The sequence below is a fragment of the Capra hircus genome, chromosome 12, assembly GCF_001704415.2.
Source record: "Capra hircus breed San Clemente chromosome 12, ASM170441v1, whole genome shotgun sequence".
NCBI lineage: Eukaryota > Metazoa > Chordata > Mammalia > Artiodactyla > Bovidae > Capra > Capra hircus.
This window is the reverse complement of record NC_030819.1, coordinates 17,083,784-17,105,949: the sequence shown is the minus strand read 5'-3', so window position 1 is coordinate 17,105,949 and position 22,166 is coordinate 17,083,784. Positions and strand designations below refer to the sequence as shown.

Sequence of the window (22,166 nt, the reverse complement as noted above, 5' to 3'; positions counted from 1 at the left end):
GAGTGGACAAGGGCCACTCCTATGGCTTCACTCCTACTGCGTGGGTACCAGATATAAACAGATGAAATTGCCTTAAAAATCTCAAAAGCCATTAACATCTCAGAGGTGGGGATCATCTCGGTGAGTCTAAACATCTTCGTAAAGATTGCCTCATTCTTATCTCTCATAATCTGATGATTACTTAGTGGATCACAACCATTTAATTCTGAATTGTTACATTTTGTACGGATGGTTCGCTTTTAAATGCTAAGACTTAACCAATTAGCATTTGTAAGTAACCATTAGTACAGTGCAACATTAATAAATTTAAAGTCAACTCTTTAAAATAAGTCAAATGCTTGAACAATTTTTCATCTGAGGTTACCCAGCAAAGGAACTGGTTCGGGGTCATGGCTTAGCTGGTAAAGAATCTACCTGCAATGCGGGAGACCTGGGTTTGATCCCTGGGTTGGGAAGATCCCCTGGAGAAAGGAAAGGCTCCCCACTCCAGTATTCTGGCCTGGAGGATTCCATGGACTATATAGTCCATGCTGCTGCTGCTGCTAAGTCTCTTCAGTCGTGTCAGACTCTGTGCGATCCCATAGGGTCGCATAAAGTCAGACACGACTGAGGGACTTTCACTTTCAGCCAAATGAGACTTCAGGGCAATGGAATGTTAATCAAATTGTCTCCTGTTCAGGCTTAGAGGTTCACCAGCATTCTCCAGTCAGACTTTCCCAGAAAGAGTGATGCTGTACTCATTAATAAGTTCAAAACAGTATATTAATCAACTAGATTAATTTAAACTAATTTAATCCTCATCTGTTCACTTACCACTATAGGATCAATGTTTATTCAGCTACTGATTCTTGTGAGAGCTCTGCTGTTAAGAACTGCAGACCCTTTATAAACTCTGTAACATCTAATTTATAAAAGAGAAACAAACTGATCATTCATTCATTCATTCTTCTACCCATATGGAAAATAAGGCCTATTTTCATCTTCAAGGCCATTTTAAAGACTGGAAAGAAAAAGAAAAAAGGAGCCTCAGGAAGATGATCAGGAATCCACCTAAAAGCACAGATGTTTAAGCCTAAAGGAGACCTTGGAGACTCATGTAGCACCTGCCACCCTCCTGCCCTTCTTTACAGAGAAGACACACGAGATAAGAAAGATGCGACCATGATCGGGTCCAGTTCTCAAACTGCACTGACCTGCATATTTCAGTGAATCCACTCTATTGATTTTGAGCGGTCAGAACACAAGGAGGCTTAATCTATCAGTATGGGGAATTATTATCAGATACCACCAGTTGTCATCAGCTCTACCTTGCTTGATGGTAGAGATACCCTCAAGCACTTTAGCTTGTTTGTTAAGTAAACAAGCAAACCAGAAACTAGAGTGAAGCATCTTTCGTACTTGGGATCATCCGCATAACAGGAGGGGCTATGCCAAGGCTCTTCAACGAAAGGAAGAACAGTGAGGGTTCATCTGCAGATTGTAGGTCAGAACTATGGCTTGGCCAGCCTCTTCTCTAGAGCAAGGCGTGAGCATCTAGGCCTCTTCGGTGTATCTTTTGTTGCTTAGCTGTGTCTCCGTTAAGGGTGTATACCCTTTTCGAAGTCGTCTATATTGAAGGAAAAGCAGCAATGCAAAAAGGACAACCAAAACCGTGAGCATCCCCGTAACCACTGAGAGCACTGTGGTCCAATCTGGAGTTTCTCCAACTGAAATTAAAGCAGAAGAGTCTTACAATTGGGGTTTTCATTGGCTGAATACTCTTAGAAAAGGGAAGAATAAACCAATTTGTCTTTCATGTGTGCTTCTGTTGATAAAGCAAAACTACACTGACTGGAATAAAATTTCTTCTCCTTCCTTATGAACTATTTATCATATCCATAACTTTTTTTGTGGAAGTGGAAAATGACATTCCATTGTTTGAATATAGCTTATTGTATTTTTAAAATTCCTTACAATAAATACTTATAGAGAATAAACCCTCCAAGGAAGTATATAACTACTTTTGTGAGTTAGAAACTATTTGTAAAAGTGCATGTTAAAATGGTATCTGGAGAACAAAATATACAACAGCCAGGTCTAGAAATTCTGCTGTTGTCTACATTTTTTATAGAGTGATCAGTGAGTAAGACAGATGAGACTGGAGATTATAACAAGGGTCATTCAAGAGCAAGAGTAGAAGAAATTTGGACCCATTTAAATAGTTGTGAATAAAATCAGGATCATTACATGATAAATGCAATCCTCTATTTAAATATATTTTATAAGCGCGTTTCCAAAAAATTAATGGATTTCATTTCTTTTTTTCTTTTCTTCATTTCATTTGCATTTATGCCTATTTGTCGTTTCCTTAAAAATTATCCGTGGTCAGTTCTTAAAATCAGTTTTTCTGAAGTGGGTTCTTGTTCCGTACTCTACACTTCTCTAAATGTAAGACTGTCCTTCTAGTCCTTTCTCTCCAGTCCCACAGAGGACCCTGACTCGTCCTGATGGGGTTTCTCCAAAAGGATTTTAATTTGTCTTTTCCTGCAACAATTGCCATCCTCATCTTCTTAAAATACAGGTTTTTATTCTGTCATGTCTTTGTTCAGGAGCCAAAAGTGATTGCCTTTTGTTATTGTCCAAACTCTTCTGCCTAGCTTAAAGATTTTAAAATTTAAAAAATAAAAAAATAAATAAAATTTTAAAAAAATAAAAATAAAAAATAAAAATAAAAATTACTTAGTTTTTTTAATTGTGGGAAAACATATATGACATATATTTTATCACCTTAACCATTTTTAAGTTCTGTGACATTAAATACATTCACATTGTTGTACATTCATCACCACTATTCATCCATAGGACTTTTTTCCCTGCAAAATTGAAATAATAATTCTCTAGTCCTCCATCCATTCCCACTCTCTAGCAACAAGCAACCACTCTTTCCGTCTCTATGAATCTGACTACTATAGGTGCCCCGTATAGTGGAATCATATAGGTTTTATCCTTTTGTGACTGGTTTATTTAAGTTAGCATGTCTTCAAGATTCACCCATGTTACAGCATGTGTCAGGACTTCCTTCCTTTTTAAGGCTGAATAATATTCCATTGTATGTATGGACCATATTTTATCTGTTGTCATTTTGCTTATCTGTCAGTGGGTACTTGGGTTGCCCCCACCTTTTTAAAAAATAATTTATTTTTAATTGGAGGATAACTGCTTTGCAATCGTGTGTTGATTTCTGCCACACATCAATATGAGTAAGCCATAGGCGCACATATGTCCCCTCCCTCCTATATCTCCCTCCTATTGCTTCCACCTTTTGCCTGTTATGAATAACGCTGCTATGAATAGAGGTGTACAAATATCTGTAGGAGTACTTGCTTATAATTCTTTGGGGTCTATGCCCAGAAGCAGAACTGTTTGATTGCATGGTAATTCTGTGTTTAATTTTTTGAGGAGCTACCATATTGTTTTTCACAGAGCCTATGCTAACATTCCCACCAGCAATGCATGAGGATTCCATTTTCTCCACATTCCCATCAGCACTTGTTATTTTCTGCTTTCTTGGTAGCAGCCATCCTAATGGGTATAAAGTGGGATCTTATTGTGGTTTCTGCCCAACTTTTACAGTCCCTGATAACCAGGCCTTCTCTCAGATCCAACCTTAATTCACAGTTAATTACTCAAGCATTTCACTACACCAGGCTTTCTTCTCACGGTTCTCTAAATGGACTACATGTGCCCTTCACAGTCCTGTTCCCTGCCTGTCTTCAATCTAAAATGCCCCTTTCTTTCCCCCAACCTACCTAAAACCTACCATCTCTTTTTAAAAAAACTTTTTTTCTTTTTTTGACCACATGGCACAACATGTGGGATCTTAGCTCCCCATCCAGAGATTGAACCTGAGTCCCCTGCATTGGAAGTGTGCACTCAACCACTGGACACCCAGGGAAGTCCCTCCATCTCTTTAACCCAGTTCAGGACCCAGCTCCTTTCCCAAATCCCTCTCTCCCTTCTTTAATCATAGGTTATCGTTATGTCTCCTCAGAAAGGATGTAAATTTTTGTCAAACCAATAAAAGAATATGATTTGTATCTTCTAATGAGTTAATGGATTCTGGGCATATTTAGACTCTCGGGTTATATCTGTTAATTGACTGATGTCAGAGGCCGTGGAAGCATGGTCAGAAGCACATGCCAAACTTTCTGATTATTATTATGTTCAATCCCAGAGAAATGAGAAAAGTTTCAAAGAGACGTTCTCACCTCAGCTGCCCAAAGAAGAGAAACTTCAAATCAGTAAAGAGAATAAGCTGCAGTAGATGTCGAACTGGAAGGAAAAACAGGGGACAGAGTCCAGGGTCTGAAAGGTTTTGAAAGTTGAGAGAGAAGGGGGCGGGGAGGGAGTAAGACAAGGGGGGAGAGAGAGAGATGTGACCTCAGAAATGGTCTTGATTACTTTGCAGGCTGAGATTTAGAGAAGACAGAAATAGTCATTAATGGGAAAATGCCACCAGCACATAGGCTGCGTGTTTTTCAGCTTCTTAACAAATTAAGAGATTTTTTTAAAAAACTGTTTTACCTTTCCTTTATCAACCTGTCCGAAGGTTCTTTAAATGGCACATGGAGCTATCCTGGGGCCTGGGCAAATTAAAAAAAAAAAAGTATGCCCTTACATTTATCAAAATATCTTTCTCTATTTTGAACCAAGTGGAAAAGCTAATAAAAAATCTACAACTTAAAAACATGACTCCAGTACTTCCCTGGTGGTACAGTGATTAGGAATCCACCTGCTAATGCAGGGGACATGGGTTTGATACATGATCCGGGAAGATTCCACATGCCTGAGCACCACGATTACTGAGCCCGTACTCTGGACGCAACATGCCATGTCTCCTGAGCCAGAGTGCTACCAACTGCTGAAGCTCACGTACAGAGAGACTGTGCTCCACAACAAGAGAATCCTGCAGTGAGAAGCCTGAACACCATGTCCAAGAGTGGTCATCACTCACTGCAACTAGAGAAAGCTTTCACAAAGCAACAAAGACCCAGCACAGTCAAAAATAAATTAGTAAAAAAAAATGTTTTTAAGAATAAAAACATGATTTCAAAAAATTCATTTAAAAAAGTGCACCCATGAAGTCCCACACAGCCCAATCTACTGGCAGGTCATTGTCATCTTTACAAACCTACCAGGCAGGGGTGGTGTGGGTTAACGGGGAAAAAATAAATGGCCTACTTACAAACTAACACAGAGGTATAAAACAAACAACAGCCTGGCTTTAAAATTTTGATACTGTATTCAACATGGATTTGGGGGGGGCATTAATTTGGGTTTTGTATAATATTGCATTATATTATTACTTAGCTCAATTACTGAATTTTTGGCTTCCCTTTGAACTTTGTGCCTGAGGCAAGTGCTGCATTTGCTTCACCTTAAACCCAGCCTTGCCTTTAAGTAAAGATCTCTAAGAGGTCCTGCTAGTCCCCATCCATCTGTGGCTAGTGCATTTTGATTTTATTGGTTAGGCATTTCAAACCATGGCTGGTTTTCAATTGTCAGATCAGGTGCAGTTGTAGATACTTGCCCTGAAATAAGTTCTCTTAACAACTTTCAATTGTCTAAAACAAGAGTTATCCAACAGTCCCTTTTCTGATGTTTAATTGGTAGTTTAAAGGCTCATTTTGTAACTATACATACTCTAAAAAATTGCCAGTAAACTTAACTAGATCTGAGCACTTCAGTTTAAGGTCTTGATTTAGAAGAAAAAGAAAGGAAAAAAGAAAAGAAATCCTCTTTAGAAGATCAATGAATCACGCGTTTAAAAGTTGCATTAGTTACCTGGCAGATCAATGGCATAACTGTAGCCAAGTTGGTCTGCGGTTAAAAAGAGTTCCTCATTAGTCACTGGAGGGAAGAAAGGAACCATGTTATACATCCGATTGTGACCAATGGGTGCCAGCTCCTGAGGCCAGGCATCCACAGGGGGATTGAATCTTTTCATCCACTCATCAAAAATGGCATCGGTGAAGGAATGAAGGACCTGCAAGACAGTTGAACGCAGCGTTAATACTGATGGATGTGTGTTCAGTCACTAAGTCGCGTCTGACTCTCTGTTACCCCATGGACTGTAGCCCGCCAGGCTCCTCTGTCCGTGGGATTTCCCAGGCAAGAATACTGGAGTAGGTCGCCATTTCCTTCTCCAGGGGGTCTTCCTGACCCAGGAATAGAAACAGTGTCTCCTGCCATAGCAGGCCTATTTTTCACTACTGAGTCACTGGGGAAGCCCGGCCAACATTGATGGGTCTATTCTAATCAGACCAATCTAATTGGAACTTTCTTTAAAATGAAATGAAGTTGGTTTTTCTTGACATCAGGAACTTCTTGGTGACATACCCACTGGCAAGATTTCCTGGAGAAGGGAATGACAACCCACTCCAGTATTCTTGCCTGAAAATTCCATGAACAGAGGAGCCTGGCAGACTACAGTCCATGGGGGCAGAGTCGGACATGACTCAGGACTAACACTTTGCTTTTCACTTTCAAGGCTGTATGGCATATCACTCCATAAACCCCTTTGTTAAGTGAACAAAGTAAGGTTCATGTTGCAGATGTAGCACTGGTTTAAGAATATTTAAGGCCTTCAACAAATTCAATTATTATATTCAGGGAAAAAAGGCAAGTATGATGAGATATATGCTACAGCCAATATTCAGATGCTTTGCTTTTAACAAGGAAGAAAGGAGACATTGTGTTTACCAATAGTATACAATGGTATAATACAAATGGATAATTTTAAAAAAAAAAAAAAGAAAGAAAGAAAACATCCAAAACGGGTCTTCAAATTTCTCCCACCTTTCTATGTGCTCACTGTATAAGCCTCTCATTTGAATTCTTAGTGTTAGGTCAGCAAAAGAAAGTCTAAAAATGTTGTAATGTGCATAGTGCTGTTTTATTTTCTCAAGAAAGCTGTCAAAGTCCTTTTCAAAGATAGCAATTATTACGTGATTTAAAATATTAACAGCAAAATGTCACATTTATAGTGCTGATTTTGCAATAGGACACAAACATGACCAGGCCGTTAGAGGGCCTCTTTCATTCCTAGTAGTTCAGGGAGCCCAGGGACTCCGTCTGATTTTCCTTCCCTCTCTGTCTGCAGGGTCTGTCACCCCAGGGCTTGTCACATGGGGGAAAGGAGATACTTACTTCAATAAATACAGGTTAAATGAATTCATTTATCCATCCACCAATATAGCACTGGTAAAGTTATACTATCACTTATTTGTTTACCAATTTTCCATAATGAGACTCCTAACTCCTAAAAGTCAGAGAGAAGGTCTTTTCACCTTTGGAGTTTCAGGCTTAGTCTATAACTTGGACAGAGCCGATGTATAATAAGTTTCTGTTGGCTGACGACAGTGCCATGCAAAGTACTTTTATATTTTGAACAACTCATCCAAAGGCTTCCCTAGCGAGTCAGATGGCAACAAATCCATCTGCAACACAGGAGACCCGGGTTCAGTCCCTGGGTCAGGAAGATCCCCTGGAGCAGGGCATGGCAACCCACTCCAGTATTCTTGCCATAAAGAAGTCTGATCATTGGAGAACCAATGCTTTCAAACGGTGGTGCTGGAGAAGTCCTTTGAGAGTCTCTTGGACAACAAGAGATCAAACCAATCAATCTTAAGGAAACCAACCCTGAATATTCACTGAAACGACTGATGCTGAAGCTGAAGCTCCAATCCTTCAGCCACCTGGTGTGAAGAGCCGACTCACTGGAAAAGACCCTGAAGCTGGAAAAGATTGAGGGCAGGAAGAGAAGAGGGTGACAGAGGGGGAGATGGTTGGATGGCATCATCGACTCAATGGACACAAGTTTGAGCAAACCCCAGGAGAGAGTGAAGGAGAGGGAAGCCTGGCGTGCTGCAGTCCATGGGGTCACAAGGAGGAGGACATGACAGAGCAACTGAACAACAACAACTCATCCAAACAGGCCCCTTTCTAGCGGACGCTGTTTCCCTCTGTCTGAAATACCATTCTTTCTCTTTTCTGGCTTCAGAGTCTTGTTTCAAGATAAACTTAAAAGTCCCTGTACTAAGGCATCTTCCCTGATTGCCCTTAGTCTGAATTCTTAGTTTTTTGCACTTCCTACTTTAATTCCTAACCTCTAAAGCTCAGGGCTTCCCAGGTAGTCCAGATGGTAAAGAATCTACCTGCAATACTGGAGACCCAGGTTCAGTCCTTCAGTTTGGAAGATCCCCTGGAGAAGGGCATAGGCAACCCACTCCAGTATTTTTGCCTAGAGAGTGGACAGAGGAGCCTGGCAGGCTACAGTCCATGGGCTCGCACAGAGTCAGACACAACTGAGCAATTAACAATTTCACTTTCTGGTTTTTACTACTGCTGCTTATTTAGTAGATACTAGTTTCAGATTTTACCCGAGGTTCCTTGTAGCTAGTTAACCCATTCAGGCAACAGCGAGAGCTTTCTCCCTAAATTGTCTCACGTGTCTACATTCACGATACTGAAAAGAATCAAGTGATTTATTGAAAGGATTTTTTTCCTGGATGGATTTTTAAAGTTCATAGAAAGTATGAAATGAAATTCTCTCCTGCCATATTAATAAACAAGACATGTCACAACCATCAGCGATTTCTGGCCTCCAGATGGGCACGAGGGCTCCTGAAACTGCTGCCACACACCACCCCCGTGGTGATTGCTGAGGAGCTGGGAGAATGCAGAAAGCAATAGGAATAAGGAAACAAGATTGGCCCCGATAGCTGAGGTGCATATGAAAGGAATGAATTCAGTGAGCCCAGAGGCTTACACCTTCCCATACACAGAATGCTAAATTCCTTCACCTGATACCTGATCTTTTATGTTAAGACTGCCTGTTCCCTCTGTTGCAAACTTGTATATAGCAGGACTTCCCCTCCTGCCTTCTTGGAAAGGTTTTCTCAGAGCTACTGAGACACTGTCTCCCGGACTCGGAGTCCTAAACATTCCCACGAAATAAAAATAAACTCTCTACTTTTAGGTTGTGAGTGTATTTTTTGGTCAATACAAGATACATGTTAAAAACCAAAACATCAAATTGTAAGACCTGGGCTTTCACAGAGAGAAAATATTTTTTGAGTTCTGAAATCTTGGCTTTGAGTCACAGAATTTAAGCCCCGAGGGAATAAAAGGCATCAAATTTATCGAATGAGCAACAGCTTTGAAGGAACACATCATAATTCGAGTGATCATGTCTCTCCCAAGTAGAGTTCAGGAGAAGTTCCTCTTTGAGAAGGGGCATTAACCCTGGAAAAGGAGCTGAGCATTAGCTGTTGGTGTAGGTCCCTGAAAACAATATCACATGCTGTAAAATCCTGGGAGCTCCAGATAAGGTTAGAAGTTTCCCAGAGAGAGCTCTATGCTCCAGGTCTGACCTTGGGAAGCCTGCCAGCCTCAAACAGAAGCTCTGCCTCAAGTGTGGAGCCCAAGAAATAGATGCGCAATGTCCAAGAGTAGCAAGCACTGATCGATTGCTTACCCAATAGCCTTTCTCCTCTTCTTTCTCGGTAACTTCTTTGGTGTTTGTGGTGAATCAATGTGCCAAGTTATCCATGAGATTTAGCTGGAAATCACTGGATAGGACTTCTAGAAAATCTTGCTAAAGATGGTTTTCTCAGCTTAAAAGGGGCCCCTTTTCCCTCTCCATTCCTTCTCACTGCTTCCTGGAACATGGGTGTGGTGGCTGAAGCTGTGGCAGCTCTTTAGCAGCCCACAAGCAAAGCTAAGAAAAGAAGCCACTCACCAAGGATGGTTAAGCAGAAAGACAGAACGAGTTTATGATGACTCTGGAGATACCATAGCAAAGCTGAACCACCTGCCACTGGAGTTCTTTTATACAAAGAGAAAAATAAACCTCTTTATTTGTTGCTGCTGCTGCTAAGTCACTTCAGTTGTGTCCGACTCTGTGCAACCCCACAGATGGCAGCCCACCAGGCTCCGCCGTCCCTGGGATTCTCCAGGCAAGAACACTGGAGTGGGTTGCCATTTCCTTCTCCGATGCATGAAAGTGAAAAGTGAAAGTGAAGTAGCTCAGTCGTGTCCAACTTCTGTAATTTTGGTTTTCTATTTTAAGCAGTTGAACCAAGTGCTAACTGATACACAGAAAAAGGTGTGTATTAGAATGTACTTTCTAAGAAAGGCCACACAGTATCTCTTGAACTTTTAGAAACCACCTGAGTTGAAGTCAGAGATCAAACTGATTTTTTTAAAAAAGAGATAAGAGAATCTCAGGGCAGAGAAAGATGTAGAGTCAATGCTGTAAGAGGCAAATAACTGGGTGGAAGCACCAGAATTCACCAGGTGTGGAAGGGTAAACAATTAGGGAGGGGATGAGACTCTAAAGAAATTCATAATTTGGAGGGAAAGAACAGGGGAAGAGTAATAAGGAGAAGATTATAGGTCTCAGATGAGCCGTTAAACATTATCCAATAAAAGCTCTAATAGGAACTACATACAGATGAATCAATTTATAGACTGTAGTTTGAAAAAGGGGGGTCCGGCATATGCCAAGGAGATGCCAAATAGGCAAGAGACAAAATGCTGTGAGCAATAATGTATCCAGAGGCTAGAAAGAGAAGCAGGGCAACAGGGAGACTAGGTATTTTTGATAAAGTTGTGAACATTGTTCCTAAATGAAATAACCTGCATTGCTTTTGATAAACCAGTGGTATTTTTGTTGAAAAGTGTTAGTCACTCAGTCATCTCTGACTCTTGTGACCCAAAGAGCTACAGACCGCCAGGGTCCTCTGTCCATGGGATTTCCCAGCCATTCCCTTCTCTAGGGAATCTTTCCAAGCCAGGGATCGAACCCAGGTCTTCTACACTGCAGGTGGATTCTTTACCATCTGAACTGACAGAGAAGCCCCATCTTTGTTGAACACGGGTTGAAAATAAGCTACTATCTCTATAAATGTAATTCAAGGCCATAAATAAAAGCAAAAGCAAAGTAAAAGTAAACTGCTGTTGCCTTATATCTGCTATAGAGATTTATACTTATATTTTAGCATTAATAATTGAGTGCCTCAGAAATGAGGTTATGAATTTTGGTACACAAACTTAGCCTATCTTATCCCAACAAAGTAAAGATAGGTATAGGAAGGGGGAAAAAATGCTAAATTTCAATTTGCAAGGCAGTATTGAAGAAAATGTGATTGCATGGGCTTTCAAGGTAAAAATTAATGCAACCTTGCAGAAGAAAGCAATTGATCAACAAATATTGTGCTTAGAGGCATAAAGAAACTTAATAAAGTACAGGGAAAACATGCATATCTTTCTCAAGATCACTGGAGGATAAAGTTACTAACAACCTTCTCTTGTCATTGTTGTCATTTAGTTGCTAAGTTGTGTCCAACTGTTTTGCGACTCCATAGATTGTACCCTATCAGCCTCCTCTGTCTGTGGGATTCCTCAGGCAAGAATACTGGAGAGGGTTGCCATTTCCTCCTCCAGGAGATCTTGCCAACTCAGAGATCGAACTCGTGTCTCCTGTATTGGCAGGCAGATTCTTTACCACTGAGCCACCTAGGACGCCAACCTTCAACTTAGGGGACTGAAAATTCAGATTCCTGCCACGTGGAATCTCTGACACAAGAAGAGTATTTGTGCCTACAGAAAGATTGCCATGGAATATTTATTTATTCTTGCCTTCTTCTGTCAAGGATTTGAAGCAATGTATAGCCAAGATGTTGGTTTTATATACCTAAAGAAGCCATATGTAATAGGCTTGAAATAGTTACATGACACCCAACTTCTACTTAGCTGACTACTAAGCTCCCCCACTGGGAGGTGAGTACTCCATAGGCAGCACATTTAATGAGAGACAAGAAACCACCAGAGAAAATGGGTATTTGAATAACAATAGAGTCTCCTGGGCAGTGCTAAGCCCAGAGGGTATTTCTCATTTTACTATAATTTTCTTTTCCTCTCCTTTTCTACCCACTCTCTCATTGCATCCTGAGCAGACAGAATGGAACCATTCCATTCTTCCATTTTTTCAGGCATTTTGGAAGAGTCACCTAAGGAAAGCACCCTTTCTGCATAGCTTTGTATGATAGCATTGTATACAAAATACACATATGTATACATATAATTATACCATATACATTGTATACAAGATATAATAATATGCATATAAAAGAAATAGCAAGAGCATTAGGAACTCAGCTGCAATATCCCTGAGAAAGAAAGCTTGTAGTTTAAGCATTAAATTTTGAACAGATGCAAACAGAGGACTACAGGAGAGTTCTGCTGTTAATATGTCAGCTTTAAAAGATGTGACCAAACATGTTGGAACCATGAAAATAAAGATTTAAAATTAAAAAAAAAAAAAAAAAAAAAAAAAAAAAAAAAAAAAAATAAAAAAAAAAAAAATGAGTGTATAAAGAAAATGCTGCACATACTAATTAACGAATAAATGCGTTCATGTGATTAATATAAATCATATAATATATAAAAAAAAAAAAATAAAATAAAATAAAAGATGTGACCAGTTCAGCATACATCATAGGCCAACAATATGGATTGAAAAGAGAGGACCAGGGTGATGTTGGAAGAGATTCTAGATAGGAACTGAGATACTCCCAGGCCATTCGAGGCTAAGGAGCCTCCAAAGCTCTAAGAGAGAGGAACTCCAATCAATGCCAGAGCCATCTTAGATATGTACATATATTATGGTTTGCCATTATATTACTTAATTCATCAATGTGCTGAGTTGCTCAGTCATGTCCAACTCTTTGCAACCCCATGGACTATAGCCCACCAGCCTCTTCCATCCATGGGATTCTTCAGGCAAGAATACTGGAGTGGGTTGCCATATCTTTCTCCATAATTCATCAATAATGAAGTGTATACAGTTCACCTCTTAGGTTTAATTCTTCTCCATAGAGTATGTGTTTATCCTTATAAAATTTAGAATTGAAAAGAACCCTTTCAGCTCCATTTAACCGTTTAGCATGTGCAAGTTAAAGATCAAAACATCCCTACAAACTATTATTTATAAAATAAGCTATAAGGACACACAGGGACTATAGCTAATGTTTTTAAATAACCCTAAGTGGAGTATCCCAGGGACAGGGGAGCCTGGTGGGCTGCCGTCTATGGGGTTGCATAGAGTCAGACACGACTGAAGTGACTTAGTAGTAGTAGTAAGTGGAGTATAATCCTTACAAATTGTGAATCGGGGCTTCCCTGATGGTACAGTGGTTACAACTCTGAGCTTCCAATGCAGGGGGCACAGGTTTGATCCCTGGTCAGGGAACTAAGATCCTACATGCCACATGGTGCAGCCTCCAAAAAAAATAATAATTAAAATAAAGTAAAGTGATATAAAAGAAACCCACTTCTGTATAATTTTAAAAAATTAATTAGCCATCACTAAATTGTATACTTGTAACATACAATAGTGTACATCAAGTATATTTCAATAAAGAAAATAAATGAGTATTTCATGATAGAATATGTGATATACACTTCAGTCAAGAGTATTTCTTGTACTTAATTAAATATTATTATAGCTTTTCACTTGTTAAGAAAAGTAAAATAACCCCCTGCCCAGAACTGAGCCTATGGAAACCCTGACATCCTGGAATATCCTGCCCCAAGGAGGTGGCCAGCCACCCTTGCTGGTACCTCAGCTCTTGCAAAATTCACCAAGATGGTAGGAATTAGTAGCTGTCTATTTCAGGTATTTAAAAACACATAGATTCAATAAAATAAATGTGACATTTTAAAAACATGAATCCTTACTCGTGATAAAACCAATGCCCTATCTTTTCAAAAGTCAAGCAAAATCTAGACCTGCCTCTTCACCAATTAGTGTTAATTCCCATCAACGTGATCGAACAGGAAAAAATGTCCTCAGTGGTCATGAAAGCACTTGCGAAGGGATCAAATGAAGAACTGTCTAAAGGCAAAATTGAAGCTGGAATATTCAACGTGGGAAATTTTTGAGTAGAAAAGTTTTCTTATAATCTCTGTTCAGCCACTTACATAGGCTGTTGTACTCCCCTTAGCCTCTCTGAACTTTATCGTCCCCAAATTTACCACACACAGTTTTGTGAAGTCAAAAGATTATGTTTACATGGTATCTAGTGACACAGTAATAAGTGCTCAATAATCTCACATTCTCTTCACAAGAGATTACTGCACATCAACCAGGTACTAACCACTAACTAACCTACATACCTAACCACTGATGCAGAGGTGAGATGTGGTATTATTTATAATGTGAGCTTCCCTTAAGCTAGTGAACCCTAGAAAACACAGTAAAATTTAAGATTCTTTTTATGTGGACCATTTTTAAAATCTTCATTGAGTTTATTACAATATTCTGTTTTATGTTCTGGATTTTGGGGCCTGAGGCATGTGAGATCTTAGCTCCCTAACAGGGATGGAACCCACACCCCCTGCATTGGAAGGCTAAGTCTTAACCACTATAGACTGCCAGGGAAGTCCCCTAACAATACATTTTTATATGAACAGAGTATTAGATTCCAAGAAAAATAAAATATTTAAAGAGGATGTTTTATTTGCTGCTAACGTTGGGGGCTTCCTTCATAGGTCAGTTGGTAAAGAATCTGCCTGCAATGCAGGAGACCCTGGTTCGATTCCTGGGTCAGGAAGAGCCCCTGGAGAAGGGATAGGCTACCCACTCCAGTATTCTTTGGCTTCCCTTGTGGCTCAGCTGGTAAAGAAACCACCTGCAATGCAGGAGATCTGGGTTTGATCCCTGGGTTGGAAAGATCCCCTGGAGAAGGGAAAGGCTACCCACTCCAGGATTCTGGCCTGGAGAATTCCATGGACTGTATAGTCCATGGGTTCACAAAGAGTTAGACATGACTGAGCCACTTTCACTTCACTACATAGAGAACAAAGCATTTCGCTAATTCTCTTGAAAGTGAAAGTCGCTCAGTTGTGTGACTCTTTGCAACCCAATGGACTGCAGCCTGTCAGGCTCCTCTGTCCACGAAATTCTCCAAGCCATAATACTGGAGTGGGTAGCTGTTCCTTTCTCCAGGCGATCTTCCCAACTCAGGAACAGAACCTAGGTCCCCTGCATTACAGGTGGATTCTTTACCAGCTGAGCCACCAGGGAAGTCCTAATTCTCTTAAGAACTTTTCATTTTTTTTCTCTTCCCAGAACTCATTATCCTATGTGAACAGACAGACCACAGAAAAGAAAATGCAAAAGATTTCTTAAATATGTGAAAAGATGCTGAACTTCATTTAGAAGAAAAGAAATGAAAATTAAACTCACTGAAATATTTTCACCTATCAATTAGCAAAAAGGAAAAAGTGTGATAATATACCACGCTAATGAGAGAGAGTGGAGGAGCTGTCCCTTTGCTACATAGCTGGGTAGAGGAAAAAAATCATTCAACCTTCCACAGGGCAATTTGGCAATATCTACCAAATTTCAAACACATTTATTTAACTTTTCAGCCAGTGATTCTATCGTCTCACTTATCCTATACGTTCATTTATTGCTGTATTGTTCATAAACCAAAAGATGAGAAACCACCTAAACATCCATCAGTAGGAGACCAATTTGGCAGTGAATTCATGCCGCTGCTGCTAAGTCACTTCAGTCGTGCCTGACCCTGTGTGACCCCATAGATGGCAGCCCACCAGGCTCCCCCATCCCTGGGATTCTCCAGGCAAGAACACTGGAGTGGGTTGCCATTTCATTCTCCAATGCATGAAAGTGAAAAGTGAAAGTGAAGTCACTCAGTCGTGTCCGACCCTCGGCGACCCCATGGACTGCGGCCCACCGGGCTCCTCCGCTCATGGGATTTCCAAGCAAGAGTGCTGGAGTGGGGTGCCATTGCCTTCTCTGGAATTCATGCTAGAGAATACTATACGTGCGTGCTCAGTCATGCCCAAGTTATTTGTAAACCTATGGACTGTAGTTTGCCAGGCTCCACTGGCCATGGAATTTTCTTGGCAAGAATACTAGAATGGGTTGCCTTTTCCTCTTCCAGGGGATCTTCCCGACCTAGAGGATGGAACCCGTGTCTCCTGCATTACAGGCAAATTCTTTATCACTGAGCCACTTGGAAAGCCCACAGAATACCATGCAGCCTTTTAAAAGAAAAGCGTTTAAAATAAGTAAAACAAATAAAGAGTAAAAGTCACAGAAGTGTCTATAGTATGCTTTCATTTGGATAATGAAATATATAAAGAAATATATATTGTGCTTGTATATTTATAAATTATATCTGGAAGAATAAAGAAAAATGAGGATGGATAGCTGGGAGCTGGTATTGATAAAGGGACTTCATTTTATGCCTTTTTCATTTGAACCTCTTATGTGCATTATATGTTATAAATTTTTTAAATTAAAAAATTTAGGAAACTATATAGCATTCTGAAAATATGTGCACTATATTGGCTACTGTAAAACATATAAGAATATGAAAGGAAATAAGCCAGAATATTGAAATGTAATTATAGACACTTTAAAATATTTTTGCCAATATATCTGCAATTATAAATCATTAAAAATCATTAAACAGTTAAAAAATTTTAAATTGACATAAAACAACATTATTTTAGATACTCAAGGTATTTGTCTAATTACGACTTTTCTTTTTAATAAAGATAAATAAAGCAGACCCATTTTTAAGTGCTCCTGAGGGGAAAAAAGCAAGGCCCTATAAACTTTTTAAAAAAATTTCAACTAACTCATAATAATTCAGAAATATTTTATACTTGCTATTGTGACCTATTAATTTTATTGCAGTTTAGGAAAATAGAGTCAGATAAGGCCTTACAGGTTTAACCTGGTGTAGTCCATTAGAGCTTCGTTTTTAGAAACTCATTTTTGGGAATTCCCTGGTGGTCCAGTGGGTAGGTCTCTGAAATTCCACTGCAGGGGGCATGAGTTGGATCTCTGGCTAGGGAACTAAGATCCCGCAAGATGCATGGCGTGAAAAGATGCTCAACATCACTCATTATTAGAGAAATGCAAATCAAAACCACAATGAGGTACCACTTCACACCGGTCAGAATGGCTGCGATCCAAAAATCTGCAAGCAATAAATGCTGGAGAGGGTGTGGAGAAAAGGGAACCCTCCTACACTGTTGGTGGGAATGCAAACTAGTACAGCCACTATGGAGAACAGTGTGGAGATTCCTTAAAAAAATTGCAAATAGAACTACCTTATGACCCAGCAATCCCACTGCTGGGCATACACACTGAGGAAACCAGAATTGAAAGAGACACATGTACCCCAATGTTCATGGCAGCACTGTTTATAATAGCCAGGACATGGAAACAACCTAGATGTCCATCAGCAGATGAATGGATAAGAAAGCTGTGGTACATATACACAATGGAGTATTACTCAGCCATTAAAAAGAATTCATTTGAATCAGTTCTGATGAGATGGATGAAACTGGAGCCGATTATACAGAGTGAAGTAAGCCAGAAAGAAAAACACCAATACAGTATACTAACACATATATATGGAATTTAGAAAGATGGCAATGACGACCCTGTATGCAAGACAGCAAAAAAGACACAGATGTGTATAACAGACTTTTGGACTCAGAGGGAGAGGGAGAGGGTGGGATGATTTGGGAGAATGGCATTCTAACATGTATACTATCATGTGAGAATCGAATCGCCAGTCTATGTCTGATGCAGGATACAGCATGCTTGGGGCTGGTGCATGGGGATGACCCAGAGAGATGTTATGAGGAGGGAGGTGGGAGGGGGGTTCATGTTTGGGAACGCATGTAAGAATTAAAGATTTTAAAATTAAAAAAAAAAAATCTGTTAAAAAAAATTAAAAAATAAAATAAAAATAAAATTTAAAAATTTAAAAAATTTTAAAAAAGATGCATGGCGTGGCCGAAATACACCAAAAAAACTCATTTTCTCTTTTCTTGGTTTATATTCTTAAATTTCTTTCTTATCCAAATGATTGTCATTATTAAGAAATATAAATAAACAGTAAGGATTTACTGTATAGCATAGGGAACTATTTTCAACATCTTGTAATAATCTAATAACCTATAATGGAAAGAATCTTAAAAAGAATATATATATATATACTTATACACACATACTGTATTCGTTTCAGGTGTAAAGTGATTCAGTTACATATATAACAAACACAAAGTGAAAATGAAAGTCGCTCAGTCGTGTCTGACTCTTTGCGACCCTGAGGACTATACAGTTCATGGAATTTTCCAGGCAAGAATACTGAAGTGGGCAGCCTTTCCCTTCTCCAGGGGATCTTCCCAGCCCAGAGACTGAACCCAGGTCTCCCGCATTGCAGGCGGATTCTTTACCAGCTGAGCCACAAGGAAGCCCATAATGCACACAATAATATATGTAAATAAATCAACTATAGATCAATAAAAAATAAATAAATATAAATGGTAACAAGGCTGCCAGTATGTCTTAATTCCATTTAGAATTTTAATGTAAAAGGTGAAGAACAGACACATGAGCCATTCAGTAAATATTAACTGTGCAACCTATTAATCTCCCCACCAAGAATTAAACCTTGCCGAATGTACCTTTTCTAAGAGGACAACATCCAAATACATTGTTAAGAATATTTTCTTTAGGAATTGGCCACAAAGTCACTAATCCTCTAAAATAGTTTCTTTCACGGCAGTTAACTATTTAACTTTACAGTCTATTGGTTTCCCTCTTATTTTTCTTTTCTAGGTTAAACTCAAACAGAACTATTTAGCATTCCTGTGACCTAATCTTACTTTCCACGATAAATGTGTGCATTTCCTTCAATTACCTTAAAATTAGAATTTCAGAGACTGGTTCAGAGTATTTCCTGCATTTTAACAGCACATCTTCTTATATTCATTTCGATCAAATACAAATGTGTGTTTCTCTTGCTTGAAGAGATTTCACAAAAAATAAATTTAATAAATATCATATGCAATATGCTTGCATAAATTTGAAATTCCAGAAGCCATAACTCTGTAAACTTAAGTGCTTTCACCTGGCTCTCAATATTGTTAAAGCTGAATTGGCTTCAACATGAAACTCTTTGTCAATAGCCTAAAGTAATTGTGAGTTCTGGAACTGGTGCCAAAACATTACTCCTTCTGTGCCTTCAAAGAAAGGCTGTGGCTTTTTGTCTATTTATATATACATAACTTATACCAAGGAAAACAAAATTTTATATATTAAACGTATTAAAAGTAATGAAGACAAGGATGATAAAACATCTTGTGTCTTTGAACTAATGTAAGTCACAGAATCCCACGTCCACAAAATCATAATGTGGGCTTCCAGCTAGAGCAGGAAGACAAAGATGACTAAAGAGATATCTGTACTACACGAAGACACAGATCCCTTCCAGATGCGGTTGACAAACTAAAGCCTGCTGGGTAAACAGGGCTCACTATTCTTGTAAATAAGGTTTTATTAGAACACCACACTTGTAGGCAGATAGGAAATGGATGGTCTGAAAGGAAAGAACCAAATATAGCTTTTTGACATAAAAAAGACCATTTTAAGCCTATACCATTTTGTCATCTAGGCCTGGCCACAGTGTTTGCCCTTGAACAAGCCTCAGTAATGAGGATTTTAAATGAACAAAACAACAAATTGACTGTTACCAGACAAGAGAAGTAACAATAGCAAAGGTAACAAATCAGTTGTAAAGACTCTCCCTTCTCTTTTAATATTAACGATTAGCCGGAAGCACTTTCTTGAGCTGTTCTGAAGAATCTAAATCCTCTTCTGAAAGCCCTCAACCACTAGATGAGTGGAGCCTAGGAGATGATGATGTTAACCTTTTATCACTTGTAACTTAAGCTGGGACTAGATCTGACAGATAGAGTGCCTGATGAACTATGGAATGAGGTTCGTGACATTGTACAGGAGACAGGGATCAAGACCATCCCCATGGAAAACAAATGCAAAAAAGCAAAATGGCTGTCTGGGAAGGCCTTACAAATAGCTGGGAAAAGGAGAGAGGCGAAAAACAAAGGAGAAAAGGAAAGATATAAGCATCTGAATGCAGAATTCCAAAGAATAGCAAGAAGAGATAAGAAAGCCTTCTTCAGCGATCAATGCAAAGAAATAGAGGAATAGAACAGAATGGGAAAGACTAGAGATCTCTTCAAGAAAATTAGAGATCTCTTCAAGAAAATTAGAGATACCAAGGCAACATTTCATGCAAAGATGGGCTCGATAAAGGACAGAAATGGTATGGACCTAACAGAAGCAGAATACATTAAGAAGAGGTGGCAAGAATACACAGAAGAACTGTACAAAAAAGATCTTCATGACCCAGATAATCATGATGGTGTGATCACTCATCTAGAGCCAGACATCCTGGAATGTGAAGTCAAGTGGGCCTTAGAAAGCATCACTACGAACAAAGCTAAAGGAGGTGATGGCATTCCAGTTGAGCTATTTCAAATTCTGAAAGATGATGCTGTGAAAGTGCTGCACTCAATATGCCAGCACATTTGGAAAACTCAGCAGTGGCCATAGGACTGGAAAAGGTCAGTTTTCATTCCAATCCCAAAGAAAGGCAATGCAAAAGAATGCTCAAACTACCACACAATTGCACTCATCTCATATGCTAGTAAAGTAATGCTCAAAATTCTCCAAGCCAGGCTTCAGCAATACGTGAACCGTGAACTCCCTGATGTTCAAGCTGGTTTTAGAAAAGGCAGAGGAACCAGAGATCAAATTGCCAACATCCGCTGGATCATGGAAAAGGCAAGAAAGTTCCAGAAAAACATCTATTTCTGCTTTATTAACTATGCCAAAGCCTTGACTGTGTGGATCACAATAACTGTGGAAAATTCTGAAAGAGATGGAATACCAGACGACCTGACCTGCCTCTTGAGAAATCTGTATGCAGGTCAGGAAGCAACAGTTAGAACTGGACATGGAACAACAGACTGGTTCCAAATAGGAAAAGGAGTATGTCAAGGCTGTATATTGTCACCCTGCTTATTTAACTTATATGCAGAGTACATCATGAGAAACGCTGGACTGGAAGAAACACAAGCTGGAATCAAGATTGCCAGGAGAAATATCAATAACCTCACATATGCAGATGACACCACCCTTATGGCAGAAAGTAAAGAGGAGCTAAAAAGCTTGTTGATGAAAGTGAAAGAGGAGAGTGAAAAAGTTGGCTTAAAGCTCAACATTCAGAAAACGAAGATCATGGCATCTGGTCCCATCACTTCATGGCAAATAGACGGGGAAACAGTGGAAACAGTGACAGACTTTATTTTGGGGGCCTCCAAAATCACTGCAGATGGTGACTGCAGCCATGGAATTAAAAGATGCTTACTCCTTGGAAGAAAAGTTATGATCAACCTAGATAGCATATTCAAAAGCAGAGACATTGCTTTGCCGACTAAGGTCCGTCTAGTCAAGGCTATGGTTTTTCCTGTGGTCATGTATGGATGTGAGAGTTGGACTGTGAAGAAGGCTGAGCACCAAAGAATTGATGCTTTTGAACTGTGGTGTTGGAGAAGACTCTTGAGAGTCCCTTGGACTGCAAGGAGATCCAACCAGTCCATTCTGAAGGAGATCAGCCCTGATATTTCTTTGGAAGGAATGATGCTAAAGCTGAAGCTCCAGTACTTTGGCCACTTCATGCGAATGGTTGAGTCATTGGAAAAGACTCTGATGCTGGGAGGGATTGAGGGCAGGAGGAGAAGGGGACGACAGAGGATGAGATGGCTGGATGGCATCACTGACTCGATGGATGTGAGTCTGAGTGAACTCCGGCAGATGGTGATAGACAGGGAGGCCTGGCGTGCTGCGATTCATGGGGTCGCCAAGAGTCGAACACGACTGAGTGACTGAACTGAACTGAAAGCTAAGTCCAACTAAAGCTTGGACTCTGTCGACCTTTGCTCCAATTCTGTGCTGCATCCCTGGTGGTTCAACTGCTAAAGACTCTGCCTGCAATGCGGGAGACCTGGGTTTGATTCCTGGGTTGGTTGGGAAGATACCCTGGAGAAGGGAAAGGCTACCCACTCCAGTATTCTGGCCTGTATAGTCCATGGGGTCACAAAGAGTCAGACTTGACTGAGTGACTTTCACTCCACTTCACTTCATGCTGAATTCTCCTATGCTCAAGCCCCTTCATGAATATTCATTTACCCTTAGCTTAAAA

At 39.7% G+C, this 22,166-nt stretch overlaps 1 protein-coding gene across 1 annotated transcript in view; it reads right to left on the bottom strand.

Moving 5' to 3' along the window:
• Nucleotides 1,205-22,166, bottom strand: part of DCT (dopachrome tautomerase) — a 39,742-nt gene continuing 18,780 nt past the window's right edge. The window contains exons 7-8 of the mRNA XM_005687700.3: nt 5,824-6,025; nt 1,205-1,706 (exon numbers count right to left, since the gene is read on the bottom strand). Of these exons, the coding sequence (XP_005687757.2) occupies nt 1,534-1,706; nt 5,824-6,025 (375 nt within the window). The 3' untranslated portion in view covers nt 1,205-1,533. The remainder of the gene's footprint in view (nt 1,707-5,823; nt 6,026-22,166) is intronic.